The sequence below is a fragment of the Acinonyx jubatus genome, chromosome B1 (assembly GCF_027475565.1).
Source record: "Acinonyx jubatus isolate Ajub_Pintada_27869175 chromosome B1, VMU_Ajub_asm_v1.0, whole genome shotgun sequence".
NCBI lineage: Eukaryota > Metazoa > Chordata > Mammalia > Carnivora > Felidae > Acinonyx > Acinonyx jubatus.
Window position 1 is genome coordinate 75,210,085 of NC_069382.1, and position 18,427 is coordinate 75,228,511.

Genomic DNA, 18,427 nt, shown 5'->3' on the forward strand with positions numbered 1-18,427 from the left:
TGCTAAGCACTTTACATAAATTATTAGCCTTTGTGTCAACTTGTTAAGTAAGTATCATATTTGAAAAATGGAAATGTAAGAAATTGGGAAATTTTTGAAATTAGGAAAAGCAATTTTTAATTAATACAACAGTTTTTAGATGGATAAAATGATCCAAAACTGGATTTTTGAGCGCTGAATTTGTGTCTCCTAGATTTATGTTGGTTTTGAATTAGGTTACTCAAGATACTTCTTCATTTTTAAAACAGGGATATCTAGGTGCACTTGGGTGGCTCAGTTGGGTAAGTGTCAGACTTTGGCTCAGGTCTTGATCTCACTGTTCATGGGTTTGAGTCCCCCATCAGGCTCTGTGCTGACAGTTCAGAGCCTGGAGCCTGCTTTGGATTCTGTCTCCTTTTCTCTCCCTCCCTCCCTCCCTCCCTCCCTCCCTCTTTCTCTCTCTCTCTCTCTCTCTTCCCCCCCCCCACTTGTTCTCTCTCTGTCTCTTTCTGTCTCTCTCTCTCCCTAAAAAATAAACAAACATTAACAAAAATTTTAAACAAGGGTATCTAGGGACATCTTGGTGGCTCAGTCAGTTGAGCATCCAGCTTTTGATTTCAGCTCAGGTCATGATCCCAGGGGTGTGGGATCAGGCCTAACTTCGGTGTGGAGCCTGCCTATGATTCTCTCTCTCTCTCTCTCTCTCTCTCTCTCTCTCTCTCTCTCTCCCCTCCCTCCCTCCCTCCCTCCCTCCTCTTTTTCTCTTTCTCTCCCTTTCTAGGCACATGCTCTCTCTCAAATAAAAACAAACAAAAAACAGGGATATCTAGCTCACATATGTACTGTAAGAATGTGTAATAATATCTCATAAACTGCAAAGTGTTAGCTAGAGGTATTAATAACCTCAGGTAACATTTCCTAAAATTTTTAAAAAGAAAAAAAACTTAGAATGTATCAACTCTAAAAAAGCCTTTTCTTTTTACAGTTAACTTTTACTAGTAATTAGATGAAAGTCTGTTATATGCCTTTGAAGGGGTCTATGAAACCAAAGCAGTTTGTTTTTAATTGATGTAGTAGAAGATGATTGTAATTTGCTTGACATTTCATATGCTTTTCATGGTAACGTTTGGATGCCCTTTGGACTTCTGAAGAGTAGTTTTGCTTTTAGTTATTTTCTTGAGGTAGGATAATGTAGCTTATTGGGACTACTGTGTACTATTGGGCTTCTGACAGATAATGCACAGTACCATATGTACCATTAGAAGATTATGATGTTTAATTACCTTTTTCCTAACAGACTCTGCTAATTTCATCAGGCTTGCTTAGTAGCTTTTTTCTTTAATATTATTCATCAAATAAGCTTCAAAATAGTAATAATTATTATAATGAATAACTTACTGTATGCCAGGCACTGAGCTGGGCATTTTACATACAGTATTTTTGTTTCTCTACTAATTAGCAAAATTACTTCTCAAGAAAGGTAATAAAAAGAATTTTTTTTAATTGTAATACTCTTAGGACACTTGATTTAGAAAGTTTTGTTTTGTTCTGGAAGGGTTATTATTATTTCTCAAACAGAATACTTACACTTGGGCACCTGGGTAGCTCAGTCAGTTGAGTATCTGGCTCTTAATTTCGGGTCAGGTCATGATCCCAGGATGGTTGGATCGAGTCCTGCACCAGGCTCCATACTGGGTATGGAACCTGCTTGGGATTCTGTCTCCCTTTGCCCCTCTCCCCTGCTTGCACTCTCTTTCTCTAAAATTAAAAAAAAAAAAAGAGTTGTTAAAAACATTACTTATCACTCTACCACAGTTGTCAATTTTGCTATTTGTGAGATTAGAATATCCTAAGAATAGTGATTTTTTTTCTATTTGTATTTATACATTTTCAAGGGTTTTGGTGGGTTTTTCCTTTAATTTTTTCTTTTCCTTTTTTAATCCAGATTCTTCTATTTTTTCCAAATGTAATGCTTCTGTTGGTAGTCCTCACAGTGTAATTTTTAAATTATTCTGTTTTATTTGAACCACTTTTTTATCTTGTTTTGGTGGAAGTGCTTTTTATTCTGTAGATTTAAAAATCTTATATAATTTTATTAGCTTTTTATAATTTTTAAAATTATTTTTCTATGTCCTAGGGCTATTTATTTTTACTTTGTTATGACCTTGAATTGCACCTCTCTAATCAATACCTATTTTTTATTGATTTTTTTTCCAGGAAGTTATGACCATTTTAAATGACCAGTATTTTTGCTCTTCTTCCCTTAATCAATTTGCTGATGTAAAAAAATACTCTGTCAAGCTTTTATAGTTAAACTGTACAAAGAGCTCCCTGTAGGAGGAGATAGTACTAGGCATCTTCTTGAATTGCCTTCCAATTGTTACTCTTAATATACTGTGTAAGTAAGAGGAGCCATCAGCATTTACTTTTAGTTCTTTTGCAGAGATGAATAAACATCTTGAAATGCTGATTTAGACAATGTTTTAAAAATGCTACGAAGCACTTTGGTGTATGACTGACTCTTGCTTAGTTAAATGTTTTGCAGCATTATAACGTAGTTGGATTCAGCTCATCTTTTAAAGCAGTTGTCAGAAAAATATGGGCCAGCATGGTAGAATGTATTAGCTCAATACATTGTCTCCATTTTATTATGAAGCTGCTGAGGAAGCTGTGATATACAGCACTGTCATTACAGATCTATTGTTAGGATGGTTCCACAGTCTTCTTTGCACTGCCATTAATTTATAGCAGTAAACAATATGTAGCCTTCCAACTGCAGCAAAGCAGAATCTTTTAATGAGGTGGATGTTATTACCACAATAAATCAGTGCTTTCGCGTAATGTATAATTCAATGTGTGTATTCCCACTGTAACTTCTCTGAGTAAGCTGATAGTGTATCATTGTCATTGCACAGCTCCACTGGTCTTTTTTTTTTTTAACCTTCTTTTATTTGGGGACTTCTTTTTTATATGCTTACAAATAAATGTGGTATGTCTTGATAGCTATCCTGTAGCAGGCTTCAGAAACCAACTGTAACAATAACAGCCAGAATCAATACTGTGGGTTCTACCTATATGGATCTCTGCACGATGCCATTTTTTTCTCAGATGCTGGTGAAATCAATCCTAATTGGTTTTAGCATTATATTCAAGAAACGTGATTCTATAACTATTGATTTTGGAGGTATACTCATTTGGAGAGTAATAAAAATAGCAGATAAAGTGAATACTTAATATGCTGCAGAACTATACAAAAAGAGCATTGATTCTATTTTTAATTCACATAATTTGTCTTCCAATGATTTCATTTCTTCTTTCTTTCCTTTTGCATGCCTCAGTCTTTAGGGACAACAACTAAAATACATTTAAAGGCATTCCAAATTGGTTTTGTAACAAAGATTTTTTGGAGTCACTTTCATTCTTAACTGGCATAAATGTAGTAAATCAGATTTAATTCTTCTGTACAGAAACTACTGCTTTAAAAGATGGCATTTTAAATTAGTGTACCATGATACTGATTTAAAATAGTAATCAATGAAAGATTTTTTGAAGATTTGCTTGTACAGTAAAAAATGACTTACAATATTGATTCAAACCAATCTATAGAAAGAGGACAGTGCTAAAGATAAATAGTTTTAAAAAATAGTTAACAATTAACATAAGATAGCCAAAATGATGAATTTAAAATGTTGCTTTAAATCACATGTTAACATGAAAAGCAATTTAAAAACAAATTCAACTTTGCTTCATTTTTAACAGAATATTTCTGAATACGTCTGTTTTTAAACCCACATTTTTTATTTATTTCAGTTTAACACATATCCCCCATAAATAATAAAGATAAATTTAAGTATTTTCTTCCTCTTATTGGTGAAGAGTGACTAACTCCTAAGTTTTCATTAAGTAACCTTATATATAGCTTTTTTTCAGTGAAATGGTAATTATATTTTAAATAAAGAATAGACATTTTCTAGAGATCAGAATGTTTTATGAAAATGAGTTATTACTTAAAGCAGTTGATTTTAGCATTCTTTGAGCCGTCAGACCCCTCTGAGAATCTTAATACTCTGTATGCCTTCCTTAAGAAAATGTACATGTGCATAATCACACAAAATTTTGCATACTTTTTAATGGAGTTCGTGTATTCCCTAAGTAACAACAGCTACAGCAACAATACTGATACTAGCTAACGTTTATCAAGCTACTATCTTATGCCAAGCGATGTTCCAGGGGTTTTACAGGCTATTATTTCAATCAAACTTTACCCCAATTCTGGAAGATAATCTTAAAAGAAATAGTTAGCAATCATTGAATGTTGTCAGGCATGGTTTGTAGGACTTTACATGTAATTATTCATTTTCAAAACAACCTTCTGACTGGGTGCTGTTACTATCCCAGTGAGGCCACGTTCTTCAACACTTTGCTATACTGCTTTTTGGCCCTCTGCTATAATGTATTATTTTTTGGTACAAGCTGGTACTCTGTCTTCTATTCTTTGTATGTTTGTATATATATTATATATACATATACATATATATATATATATTTTATATTTTAGGCAGGGATTTTTTATATTCTAAATTCTACTTTTATGTATACTAGTAGAAATTTCTAGATTTACATTAATCCCTTTTCACTCAGTCTCTTCCTTACACTCCTCGTTCCCTTCCAGTTTTGTTCATCTTCTTCTTAGAAGCTATTGTAAATTAATCCTCTAACATCAAGATTGTGTTTCTGGTTGTTGCTTCTAATTAACTAAATAGGATTTTATAGGTGCTTTCCAAAGTATTATATAGCTAATACTCACTTTATGTAATTGTCTTTATGAAAATGCTTGTTATGGGCTGATTAAAAACCTATATTCAACAGAAATTGGACTCATTGAGAAATGACCGGTTTCTTCTTTCACTTTTTTGTGTATGTTTAACCTGCATTGGAAAAAAAAATTCTATCCACTCTCTGTATATAACACAATGTTTTAGCTCCAATAGTGTATATATGTCTTTTAAAATTCACTTTCACACTGGCTAATAGGACAACACTTGAAGAAAGAAATAAAAGATGATTACATTTATGCATTCTTATTTTGTTTTTTCCTTCTCTATTGGCAGCCAGTAGGAGCTTTGAATCCAAAAAGAGCAGCATTCTTTGCAGAACGTTATGAATCGTGGGAAGATGATCAGGTTCCCAGGTTCCACTATGGTACTCATTACTCAACTGCAAGTTTCGTTCTTGCATGGCTGCTAAGAATAGTAAGTTCAGTTTGAGTAGTAAACCATGAATACATAAATTCAGTGTTGTGAAGAATATGCAGCAATTAAAAGTCATCAGCATCCTTTTTGAATGCTAATTTTTTTCAGTGATTAGTTTTCTAATTATAAATATCTCTTTATCCCATTTGGTATGTATCTGATAACATTGTACAGTAGAATAGCCTTGAAAATGTTTCACCTGGAACGATGTGAATTTTTTTTTCTTAAATTTGCCTCTTCAAATGGTCGATATCTCCTCAGACTCTAAATTGTAACATAGGTTATTTGAAATAGAGTCTATTAAAATAAGAGCTAAATAAGATTTTGTTAAGATAGACATACATTCATATATTTCAGAAACTTCAGTTGCCCCAAATGGAATAAGGTATGTTTATAGATTATACCAAGGCTGCTGTGTATTGATAATATATTGGTTAAACAAGAAATGTTTCTGTAAAATTGAAAGGTGATTCATCTACTAGAAAGTAATTTCTTTGGGAAAGCATTAGCAGCACATCATTAATTAAAGCTTGTTAGAAGGGTAAGGCAGACATAAATCCTAGAAGTAATTTATAGTGCTTAGCTAATTTCAAGCAATTATCCACTAATATGTGTTTAAGTGTTCTTTAACTAAGAGGAGGCTTTTAAATCTTCTAAACATTTTTCTTTTCTTAATCATAAATTAAATATTGAGCCATAACAATCAGAAAATTACGTATTAGGCTATTTCCCTATATTATGAAGAAAATGCAATCTAATATATGTCTGAATTTTATTAATAAATTGTTCTTGGAAAAGAAGAGAATCTGAAAAATGTTGAAAATGCCAAATTTTGGAAATATTTCTTTTGTTCTGAAACAAAAATAATTTAAGTACATTAATATAGTAATTTAGATATAATTCGCATTCTATATCTAGTTTGTATATATCTGGTTAATGTCTATTAGTCATTACAGTATCTAAATATAATGATTTATAAAAAACCATATTTTTATGCATGAGGAAACATACCGATTTTTTTAATTGCTTATTTTTTAGGAACCTTTCACAACTTATTTCCTAAATTTGCAAGGAGGGAAATTTGATCATGCAGATCGAACCTTTTCATCAGTTTCCAGAGCCTGGCGAAACTGTCAGCGTGATACATCTGATATTAAGGTACAGAAATGTTTCTTTTTTTTCACCCAGAAATGTTTGATTTTACAGTTATTATTGTCAGTATGTTCCTTGTTGAATGAATGTTGACAATTTCTCTCCTAGCAGTGTAGCACTGTTTACTGAAGAGAAGCCTCAAAGCCTGAAGCTTTAATTAAATGACCAAGAACCACTGTATAGAATTTCTCTCTGCCTACCTCTCTCTTTTCTTTGTCTGTCACTACCTGCTGTATGTCTCCCTGTGTCTTTCTCTTTAGTTGTAGAATGGTTGTTTTTCTGCTTCCTTTAAGTATTTTTTTAAAGGAAAAATATAGTAGTATGAATGTAAGATAGCATGCTTAATGGCATTCCAGACTCAGTGAATAAAATTAATACAGTCAGTAAAATACCGTGAGAAGAATCTCAGCATTTTAATTTAATGTATTTTATTTCATTTCATTTCATTTTATTTTAGAGATCCCATGTGTCTTTTCTTAAGGTAATCCTCTTTTACCTGCTACCAGTTCTAAATTCATACCTGCTTCTCTTTGGTATAAAACTGCACTATTAGTGAGGGGAAAGAAGAGTTCTGCTCCTATCTATATGTTCACTACTGTAAAAAATCAAAAACTTTGCACAGTAGCTAACATAATTCATACTAGATCTTTGTTTCTACCCTCAGAAATTACAGTATTTTACTTTCATAACATAATGTCTCTATCTGCTGGGTCAGATGCTGTTGAATATACTGAGATATGCCTATGGATGTAAACTCCTTATCTCATAAAGAAATATGATTTATGTGTAACTATTTATACTATATGGAAGAAAATGATAGGCACCATATAAGAAATATTGGGGTTTAGAAGAGGAAAAGCTACATTACTAATGTTTAAACATGTTACTATAGAGTACTTTAAAAAATTAATATGATAATTATATATTTTAATATGATACTTTATAAAATGTATTCACACACTTTATCTTATAGTACTGTATAACATTGCCTCTATCAAAGCTATTTTACTGAAGATTACATTATATGAAGGAATCTTTTATTTGGGGAAATCGATAGGATTTTTTGATATTGCAAATAATGTACTCTGAAATTCTCTTGAAATTATATATCATATTCTTTAAGAGTTATCAGTAGAGGAGCTCCTGGCTGGCTCAGTTGGTAGAGCAAGTGACTCTTGATCTGAGGCTTGTGAGTTTAAGCCCCTCATTGGGCCCAGAGCTTACTTTAAAAAAAAAAAAGAATCATCAGTAGATAATTTTGAAATGAGTAATTAGATAACAGTAAATGAGAATAGCTAATAGATTTAATAATTATTGTTGAGTTCTACTTCTGATCCCAAAGCTATTGAATTACTCATTTACCTCTTTTGAGAAGTAAGGGATATGGACACATGAAAATAGTGTTAAGCCTAACTTTTTTGTCAAATTGAAGACATGATTTTAAAAAAATTTGTTAGTTCCTTCATTTGTTAAGCATCTCATGACCAAGTTATAACCTCGTACTTGAATTTGGTACTTGAAACTTAAAAATAAAAGCATGAATTTCATTTTTTTTTCTGCTCCATAATAAACAGACAGTGTGTATATCTTTAGCTTTCTACCCCTAAGTACTTAGACATTCCTGCCTAATGCTTTGTTGGACAGCAGGTACATCTGATAGATCCTTGTAGTTTTGACATCTCTTTTTCCCAAATCTCAGCCTTTTTCTGTCAAGATTCCTCAGTGAGCACAAGCCTAGTTCCATTTACCCAAACACTTGCCTTAAAATACCCTACCTGTAAAAAAATTTAAAACCCACACAAAATAGCTGCAACTTTAAAACCAACAAACAAAAAATAAAACCCACATGAACTTCTTTACCTTTCTCTTTCCCAATTTTTCTTATTCCTTCACAAATAATTAAAAATCACATTCATCTCACTTTCTTTTGAATGCCTCAGCAGACTTTAATAAAACAGCTCTAACTACTAGACAAATACTAGGATTTCAGTTCTTGCTATTGTATTAATTTCTGGCTTTCTAGCAGTGTTATATAAAGCATCTGTATGAAGAAGTAGAGCACAAAGTGAAGGGAAAAGTTAATTATTTTTTTTTAATTCCAAGTGTCAAGTTGATTTGGCTTGGTTAAAAGTAATAGTTTTATTCATAAATACTATTTCATTATGATCAGAGGCACAGAAATTTTCTTCAGGACTGTTTGCTAAAATGTACTTGTTCTTCTAACTAATATGCATATTCTCTTTTTTTTTTTTTAAACCACAGAATATCTGTAGGGTAGATAGGATGTCCTATCTACCCCATTTTCTCTATTGATAATGAACTAATTTGGTCCCTACAACTTTTCAAATATTTGAAGAGTATGTAATACATACACCATTGGAATGTGGAATATGGAATCATATTAATTATAGTCTGATCTTTATTTGTATTGTGTTGAATGTCTGAAAATACTAAGGAAAATGTTAAACAGTACAGAGAGAATAGTGAAACATGAGGCTGGGTAGTAAGAATCACTTTGTTGAGTGTATTCTAAAGTATACCTTGCTTGATGAATATGATATCTATTTTCTAAAATGTTTTCATGACGTTTTACAAAAATGAAGTGTTGTGGGGTGCTTGGCTGGCTCAGTCTATAGAGAATACAACTCTTGATCTCGAGGTTATAAGTTCGAACCCTACATTAGATGTAGAAATTACTTAAAAATAACATCTTCAAACACATATACACAAATGAAGTGTTGTGAGGTAGATAGAAGATTTATTTAATTATTTATTTTTAGGGAAAAATAACAACATGGTAACATTTCTGCTACTTAACTCTTTTTGTGCCCTAGGGGAACTGTCACCTTAATATCTTACTTAGAAACCCTATTTCTTGCATTCTGCTAATACTGAGAGAATAACTTACTAAAAAATAAAGGTTATTCCTGTGAAATAAAAGTAAAACTATGAATTCTTTTATTTCAGAGAAGAAAAAGACCTTATTAAACTTTACTAAAACAGCCTTTGATTTTTTTAGCATGATTTATCATTTTAAAGTTCCGGGGATCATTTGTACTTTTGTGTATCATTGGTGGTTTCATTTCAGGTATGACCCTCAATGATGTTTTTCATTCTTACTGGATAAACTGTTAGATGTGTTGGTCAGTTCTTTAAGTAGGCTTACTACTAGTCAATAGAAGCATAATGCAAGCCACAATTGCCAGCCACATGTATAATTTTAAATTTTCTTGTAGTCACATTTTAAAAAGTGAACAGAACCATGTGAATGAAATTAATTTTAGTAATATGTTTAACATATATATCCAAAATATTGTTCTTTCAACATGTAATCAATATGAAATTATTAGATTAATGGCTACCATCTCAAGCCATGGATGCTTAGAACAATATTCCTGATGTTGTACTTCATGTAAATATTGATAGGTAGCAGCAATAATAGAAATTCTTGAGGATTGAAATAGGAAGTGTTAAAATTGGGTTGGAGAATCTTCACTGTGATAAGTAACATTTTAAAATCCCCAACAGATTCTGTGTTTCAAGTTTTAAAAACTCACTTAAGTTTAGAAACTGAAGTGCAGAATAGATTACTGAATCATTATGGCCAAATTTTGTGAAGCAAATCACAGACTCATAAAGCTTGAATGAATTTCAGTAGGGAATCCACATCTGAATATTACACAGATATCTAAGTTTTTCTAGGTAGTTCATGTCACTGATTTTTCCCCTGGCTCTGAGGCTCCATACTTATTTCAGGTACCCTTATTGTCAGTCATTTAATCTAATGGGTAAGTACAATCTGACTTGCTCATCTTAAACTCTTTTCCTTCTCTTCTAAGGAATTATTAATAATTAGGATTGAAGACTGGAAGAAGTCATAAATATTACCTAGGTTCATTATTTCAGAATGGAGTGCAGTAGTAGATGGATCTAAAATGAAGATTATTGGAGAACTGTACTTCTCCAGTGGCCTAGAATTTAGGCCAGTAATACAGTACTAAAATAACCTGTGTTAAAATTTTAGAAAAATTGGAGTAAAAGGTTTGATGGAATCCTGAGGTAATATTTAATTTTAAACTTTTTATTTTAATTATATTTATGCTCTGTCAAAGCCCTGGTTGTGATACAGCAACAAGTAAGACACAGCCATTGCCTTCAATGAACGTACTCATTAGAGGAGGTACTGATAGTAAAACAGTCCCTGCAGTTCAGTATAATTGAGGCTATGTGGGCTCATAGCATCTGAAATGAAGAGAAGGGAGAGGAAAGAGGAAATCGAAGACCTACCATGAAAGGCTGCATAAGCTTTGGTGAGGAGGTTGGAATTTATCCTGGGGAAGTAGGGAGACATCGGAAGTATTGAAGCAGAGGCGTGACAGGAGCAGATTTTTGTGGTTTTAAGAGATCACTGTGGTTGGTGTTTGAATATGTATTATGCGATGAGCAAGAATGGAAACAATCAGTAAACTTTTAAAATAGAGGAGAGGCGGGGCGCCTGGGTGGCTCAGTCGGTTTAGTGTCGACTTCAGCTCAGGTCACGATCTCACGGTCCGTGAGTTCGAGCCCCGCGTCGGGCTCTGGGCTGATGGCTCAGAGCCTGGAGCCTGCTTCTGATTCTGTGTCTCCCTCTCTCTCTGTCCCTCCCCCATTCATGCTCTGTCTCTCTCTGTCTCAAAAAAAAAAAAAAAAATAGAGGAGAGGCAGTGGAGGCTTGAATAAAGTAGTGGCAATGGTAGTAGAGAAATGTAGATGAATTTCATAATGTACTTAGAAGGTAAAAACTGTTGTGATTTGGTGATTGATTGATCCTGTAGACCAGAGAGAAAGAAATGAAATTTGACTAGGACATGCGTGTAGAGTACACAGAGGAGCAGGTTTAGTTAGGAAATAAGTATCCAGCTCCCTGCCTTCAGGGAAAACCTCCTATGACAGCTGAACTAAAATCCTCGAAAACACACCTAAGTCAGCATTTATTGATTATTTATCACATGCAGTACATACTAGGCAGCACTTGGAGTAAAAGGGTAAGACAATCAGTTCTTTATTTCACTTACCTTCGGATGAGAATGACAGGTATACATAAAACTATTTTAAAAAAAAATTTAGTGTTTATTTATTTTTGGGAAAGAGTGTGAGTGAGGGAAGAGGAGCAAAGAGAGAGGGAGACACAGAATCCGAAGCAGGCTCCAGGGTCTGAGCTGTCAGCACAGAGCCCGATATGGGGCCCGAACCCACAAACCATGAGATCATCTGAGCCAAAGTTGGACGCTTGCTGGACTGAGCCACCCAGGTGCCCCAACATAAAACTATTTTTAATACAAGTCAGACATTGATAAGTGGTGTCATAAGATATATACAAAATGAAATTAATTCTAACTGGGGAGGTGAAGGAGTGACTTCATAGAGCGTCTGGAGTTGTATCTTAAAGGATGCTAGAGAGTCTTAACTAACCTCCCAGATTTATGTCTCTAGCCTGTACGTTTCTCCTGATGTCTAAGTCCCTCGTCAGTATCTCCCTTTGATATATAAAACGTATCTCAAAATTAACATGTTCAAAACCAAATTCCTCATCTTTACTCCTTTAAACCTGCCCTTCCCGCAGTCTTTGCCCTTCAAGTAACTGGTTTTCCAGTTGAGAGTAAAAGCTGAAGTCCTTACTGTGCAAGACTATGCCACCTACCCTTACCTTCCAAAATCCTATTAGTCTTGACCTCTTTTTGTACTGTTGGCTCCCTTGCTCACTCTGTTCTAACTAAGCACGTCCTCCAGGGTATTCTTCAAATATTCCATTATCTTCCCAACTCATGGCCTTTGTTTTTATTTTTCCTTTTTCCTTAAAAATTCCTTCAGATAGATATCCTTAAGGATTTATTCCTTCACCCTTTTCAAGTATTTGCTCAAATGTCACCTTTTTAAAAATGTTTATTTATTTTGAGAGAGAGAGTGAGCATGTGCGAGCAGGGGAGGAGCAGAGAAAGAGGGAGAGAGAGAATCCCAAGTAGGCTGTGTGCTGTCAGTGCAGAGCCTGATGTGGAGCTCAATCCCACAAACTGTGAGATCATGACCTAAGCCAAAATCAAGTAGGACGCTTAACCGACTGAGCCACCCAGGTGCCTCTCCGATGTCACCCTCTTAGTAAGATGTCGCCTTCTCTGTCTTCTCCATTTAAAATTACATCCCGGGGCACCCAGGTGGCTCAGTCAGTTAAGCTCCGACTTCAGCTCAGGTTATGATCTTGTGGTTAGTGAGTTCAAGCCCCGCTTTGGGCTCTGTACTGACAGCTCATAGCCTGGAGCCTGCTTTGGATTCTGTGTCTCCCTTTCTCTCCCCTCCTTCCCAACTCATGCTCTATCTCTCTCTGTCTCTCAAAAATAAATAAACAGTAAAAAAAAATAAATAAAATAAAATTACATCTCTGACATAACCCTTTTATTCCCAATAACCCTTTTATTCCCAATAACCCTTTTATTCCCAATTTCATTTTCCTTCATATGACTCACCGTCTGACATACATATATTTATTTGTTTATTATGTCTTATTTTGTTGGAACATTAGCTCCATGACAGCATGAATTGAACTGTTTTGCTCACCGGTTTTTTCCCAGAGCTTAAAACAATTAAGTAGTTAAGAGGATGAATTCAAGGGATTGGGTTAAAAGTAATTCTCCAGGACGTGGAATTTGGTTGACTATAAGGATAGAAAGACAAAAACGTGTTTCTTTATTTTGTTTATTTATTCATCTGAAATATAGTTGACATACAATATTATATTAATTTCAGGTGTACAACATAATGCTTCAACATTTGTATAATTACAGAGTGATCACCATGATAAATCAAGCTACCATCTGTCACCATACAAAATTATATTATTGACTATATTCCCCATGCTGTATAGTACATCTTTGTGACTTATTTATTGTATAACTGGAAGTTTGTTCCTTTTTTAAAGATACTGTTTTTAGATAATCTCTACACACATCATTGGGCTTGAACCCACATTCCTGAGATCAAGAGTCTCATGCTCTACTGACTAAGCCAGCCAAGTGCCCTGGAAGTTTGTTCATTTTAATCACTTTTACCTATTTCACCCAACTTCCCACCACTGTCTCCTCTGGCAACCACTAGATTGTCCTCTGTGTCTGTGAGCCTATTTCCATTTTTTCTGTTTGTTCATTTGTTTGTAGATTTTACATATAAGTGAAACGATACGGTATTTGTCTTTCTCCATCTGACTTATTTCATGTAGCATAATACCATCTAGATCCTTCCATGTTGTAACAAATAGTAAGATTTCATTCTTTTTTTATGGTTGAGTAATATTCTTTCCATCTACCTATCTATGTACACACACACACACACATTTTCTTCATTCATTCATTCATCTATTCTTGGCCCTTTAGGTTGCTTCTGTATCTTGGCTCTTTAGTAAATAATGCTGCAGGAAACATAGGGCTGTATATATCTTTTTGGATTAGTGTTTTTGTTTTGTTTGGATAAATGCCCAGAAGTGGACTTGCTGGATTGTGTTGTTCTATTTTTAATCTTTTGAGGAACCTCCATACTGTTTTTCAAAGTGGCTGTGCCATTTTGCATTTCCATCAACAGTGCATGGGGGTTCCCTTTTCTCCATATCCTTGCCAACACTTGTTATTTCTTACTTTTTGATTTTACCCATTCCACTGTGTGGTCCACTGTGTGATGTGTGGTCATACCTCATTGTGGAAGAGATTTGTATTTCCCTCATGATAGATGATGTTTAGCATCTTTCTGTGTGTCTCTTGACCATATGCCTCAAGAGGATTCTTTAGATCAGGTGTCTTCATAAATGATGCTATGAATTACAGTGAAGCAGGCTTATAGAGCAAATGTCTGAATTCAAGTTTTGACATGTTAATATATTTCCACAATAACAAGGATAATATCACCTATTGAAAATCCAAACCTAAGTTTCAGAAATGTCTCATAGGCATGCAGGGTAAGAAAGAATAATGGGTGATACTTATCATGAACTCCAAAAGAGTTGTCTATTCCTTTTTGTCCACTTCCTCACAGTTTTCCATTATCTCCTGAGCCTACTCAAATCAAGCTTTCTTCTGCACTACTTTTGAAATCAGTCTTGTCAGAGGCATTGATGAACAGCTTCTGTGCTGTCAAATGCACATACTCAGTTCTCATTGTACTTGATCTCCCACCATTATTGACAAAATTAATTGATCCTCTTTTTGGGAGGTGGGGAGAGGAGTAACCTTTTCTTTACCTGGTGTCTGGAATAAGGAGCCACCTTTTCCTGGCTATCTTCTTACCATTTATTTTTTTCAGTCTCTTTTACTGGATTATCTTGTTTTCATACCCTAAATTATTAGAGTACCTTAGGGCTCAAGTTTTAGATCTCTTCTGTATGAGTACTTTTTCCCTAGGTGATTGCACCTTATCTCATGGCTCTCCCCCGAATTCTAGATTTATATATCTAGAATTTATATATCTAGCTTCTTTTGAACTAGATATATATTCATAGGTATTTTAAACTGGACATGTCCAATATCAAACTCTTTATTCTCCTCTTACCCTCCTCCCCACCCAAAGAAAACATCTTGGTTATTGGGTTGCCTGACTGTTCTCTCTTACTCTACTGTACCCTCACTTGCCTTTGTTGTTGTTCCTCTTGAGAAATGCCAAGTCCACTCCTGCATATGATGTTCCATCTGCCTGAACCACTTTCCCCCGAGATACTTACTTTGCTTGTTTTGTCATTTTATTCAGATTTCTATAAAAAGGTCACCTCCTCAGAGTGGGCTTCTCTGAACACCCTTTCTAAAATAATACCACGTCACCTCTCATCATTCTGTATTCCCTTATCTTGTTTTATTTTTTTTATGTAGTACTTGTCACCATTTGGTGTGATACGTATGTATTAGTTTGTTTATGTCTCCATCACTAGAGCTTTATAAAGGCAGGGACTTTTTGTATTGGCTCCCTTGTGATCTCAGCATTTTGAACAGTGCCTTGCATTTAGTTAGAAATCAGGAAATACTGGTTGAATGAATGAATAGATGGTAAAATGTCAACTAAAAAAGAATTGGTGGAAGAGCCTGGCAGAAACTGAGAGGTCATTTGTGGATAAAGAGGAGAGTGTATGGCCATCCTGGCTAGAAGGGAACAGCAAAACCTAGGTAGATATGCACTTCACATGGAATGGGGTTACAAATACTTCATATTTTAGGAAGGGCTTTTCTGTCCTCAAGAGAACTGATAGCTGAATGTCATTTGCTGGCCAAGAGGTAGGAATGGTTCAGTTTTCTACATTTTAACAATTAAGACAGATTGAGTTGTTACTGTTATAGCTTTCAAAAGAAGTCTATTTGGACATCCTGTCACTGGTCATATCTTGGATATTGAATTTAAAAGCCTATATTATAATGTATTATATGTTATTAGTAATGAATGTAAAATTTGTATTGACTTAAAAAATGAGTAGGGTCAATACAGCATATTCTGTACTTAAAATTAAGTAGAGAGAATGCAATTAAATTCTAAGAGATTATAAATAATATTTTTTCAACCCCTGAGCTAAATAATATTTTTAAATAAATGACTATCAGTAATATTACATGAATGAGTTTTAGCTTTAAGAATTAGCTCTCAAAAGTTTTGAGTATACATATGTTTGTTAAATAATAGAGGCGATCAAAATGGAGATGATAGAATAGTTTTATTTGTGTCGTGTGAGATTGTAAAACATGAGACCTTTGACTTATCCTCTACTGCCTCAGAAATCCCAGGAGTCTGTAATCTGAAGATAAGTTAGGTTCCTTTTTTCTCCCATCAGGATGCCTTCTACCAAAATACATTCCATGGATGCTGATGGCATCAGTGTTAGAGCCATTTATGAGAAAGTGCTTAAGTATAGCTAATCGAACATAATCACTGGAAATGTATTTCTTGATGCATTTGTTTTTTTTAAAGCTTAAACTTTGATTATGTAGTGGTTTTAGTTTCTTAGTTAAAATATTTTCATTATGTATGCTTCCTGTTTTCAGACATATTTTTAAACAATTCAGAGTTTTTTTAAAGCTAAAATAAAATAAAATTAAAATCTTACCTTTCCATACATCCTTTGCACACTTCTGGTGTATGTCCTCCCTTCCCCCACTGCCTGCCTTCTCTCTCTCTTTCTTTTGTATTTTTCCATCAGTCTCTCTCTTTTACACTCACATCCACATTAGAGTTAGCTAAAGTTTTCTCACCTCTCTCTTTTTTTTTTTTTTTTAGTTTTTTTTTTTCAACGTTTATTTATTTTTGGGACAGAGAGAGACAGAGCATGAACAGGGGAGGGGCAGAGAGAGAGGGAGACACAGAATCGGAAACAGGCTCCAGGTTCTGAGCCATCAGCCCAGAGCCCGATGCGGGGCTCGAACTCACGGACCGCGAGATCGTGACCTGGCTGAAGTCGGACGCTTAACCGACTAACCGACTGCGCCACCCAGGCGCCCCTCACCTCTCTCTTAACAATGTAAAACATTTACACTTTAATGGAACTACCTATTCGTTCTTGTTTATATATACAACTTATGCACAACTTTCAGCTTTGTTCATTTAACCACATCTCTGTAACCCTTTTCTTCTTCATGTGTCAGTTGGTTAAATGATGTATCTATGCACTAATTTTTTTAGCCCTGAACTTTGTACTCTTTTGTCTACAATGAACTATTATTTTGGTCTTTGATAAAAATTACTTGAAACACTGAATATTTTTCTTATGCTACTTATGTACTAAGCAGAAAAAAAAATCTTTTAAAAGGCACTTAGAAAATTCTTCCTGAATTATAAAAATGTACATGCATCAGCTGTGATTTGCTTTTTGACTGGTGATCTTATGATATTTTTATTCAATTAAAAATGTGGGCTGTACATTAATATGTTCATAGACACTGATATTAACTGTTCTCTCCCATACTCATAGCTGTATGCATATATTTATGTATTTTACAACTTACTCTAGAAAGGATTTAAGGTGGGCATTTTATTTATGGCACTTACACCTTGCATGTTGTTTGCATTATTAATGTTCATTATCTCTTCTCAAATTACGATTTCCTTGAAGATAGGGCCTAGAACAGCAAATGGCTCAGTTAAGATGTCCAGTTCAAATATAGAAGTGTTAAACGTGTTGAAAGCAGAAGAAAACTAAAATATTCAGGGTCTTCATAAAGTGAGCCATGTTAAGCTCTACAGTGATTGCTAATAAAAAATAACTATATTTGTTTTAAATATGATATTTAGTGGGAATTATTAAGTCTCAAATATTTTTGTGGACATATTTTTATAAGTAAATTTTTTTAAATGCCCTTAGAATTATATTAAATGCTTTTATGAATGGGCATAATTCAGCGAATGACCTGTTTGCTTGTGTTAATAACAATAATAGTAATAGTAATAATAATATCTTATGTGTATATAAAATTTTGTGTTGTTAGCCTGACAGCAACCCTGTGTTTTAAAAATGACAATTCACGTGAATAAGGTTAGGTCAGAAGAAAAATTCATTTAAGGGCATGTGACCAGTAATTTGAGTAGATAAGACTCAAATGAAGTTATTTTTCTCTACTGTATTAGATTGGTATAGATTATCTATTATTTATTGGTTTGTAATCCATGATTTTTCTTTATTTAAGTGCTTTTGAAATGACAGTTTTATAATACCTAAAACCACATGATATTTATTAGATTTGTCTAGAAAGATTATAGATTATTTTTCCTTCTCCAGTTTAAAAATTGCTATTATGTTTCTTTTGTTAAAGGAAAAAATAGCATTTTATCTACCAAATAAAGAGAAACTAAATTTAAACATTAATTTGAAAACTTACTGATATACAGTCCATTTAAAATGACTTATAGGTACAGTTCAACTCTAATCAATTTTTTAAAAATTTGTGGGCTAAGAAAATAAATATTTGAATGTTAAAATGTCTCAGAACATGTTCATTATTTTTTCCATAACATGTTGTTCACTAACTCCTTTATTTACTAATAAAGCTTATTTG

At 33.9% G+C, this 18,427-nt stretch overlaps 1 protein-coding gene across 9 annotated transcripts in view; it reads left to right on the forward strand.

Moving 5' to 3' along the window:
* The window catches only part of LRBA (LPS responsive beige-like anchor protein), a 772,859-nt gene that overhangs the window by 601,358 nt on the left and 153,074 nt on the right, over nt 1-18,427 (forward strand). For all 9 annotated transcript variants that reach the window (XM_027067081.2, XM_027067078.2, XM_027067090.2 and 6 more), the window contains 2 exons: nt 5,091-5,231; nt 6,270-6,389. In XM_027067081.2, coding sequence (XP_026922882.1) covers nt 5,091-5,231; nt 6,270-6,389 — 261 coding nt within the window. The remainder of the gene's footprint in view (nt 1-5,090; nt 5,232-6,269; nt 6,390-18,427) is intronic.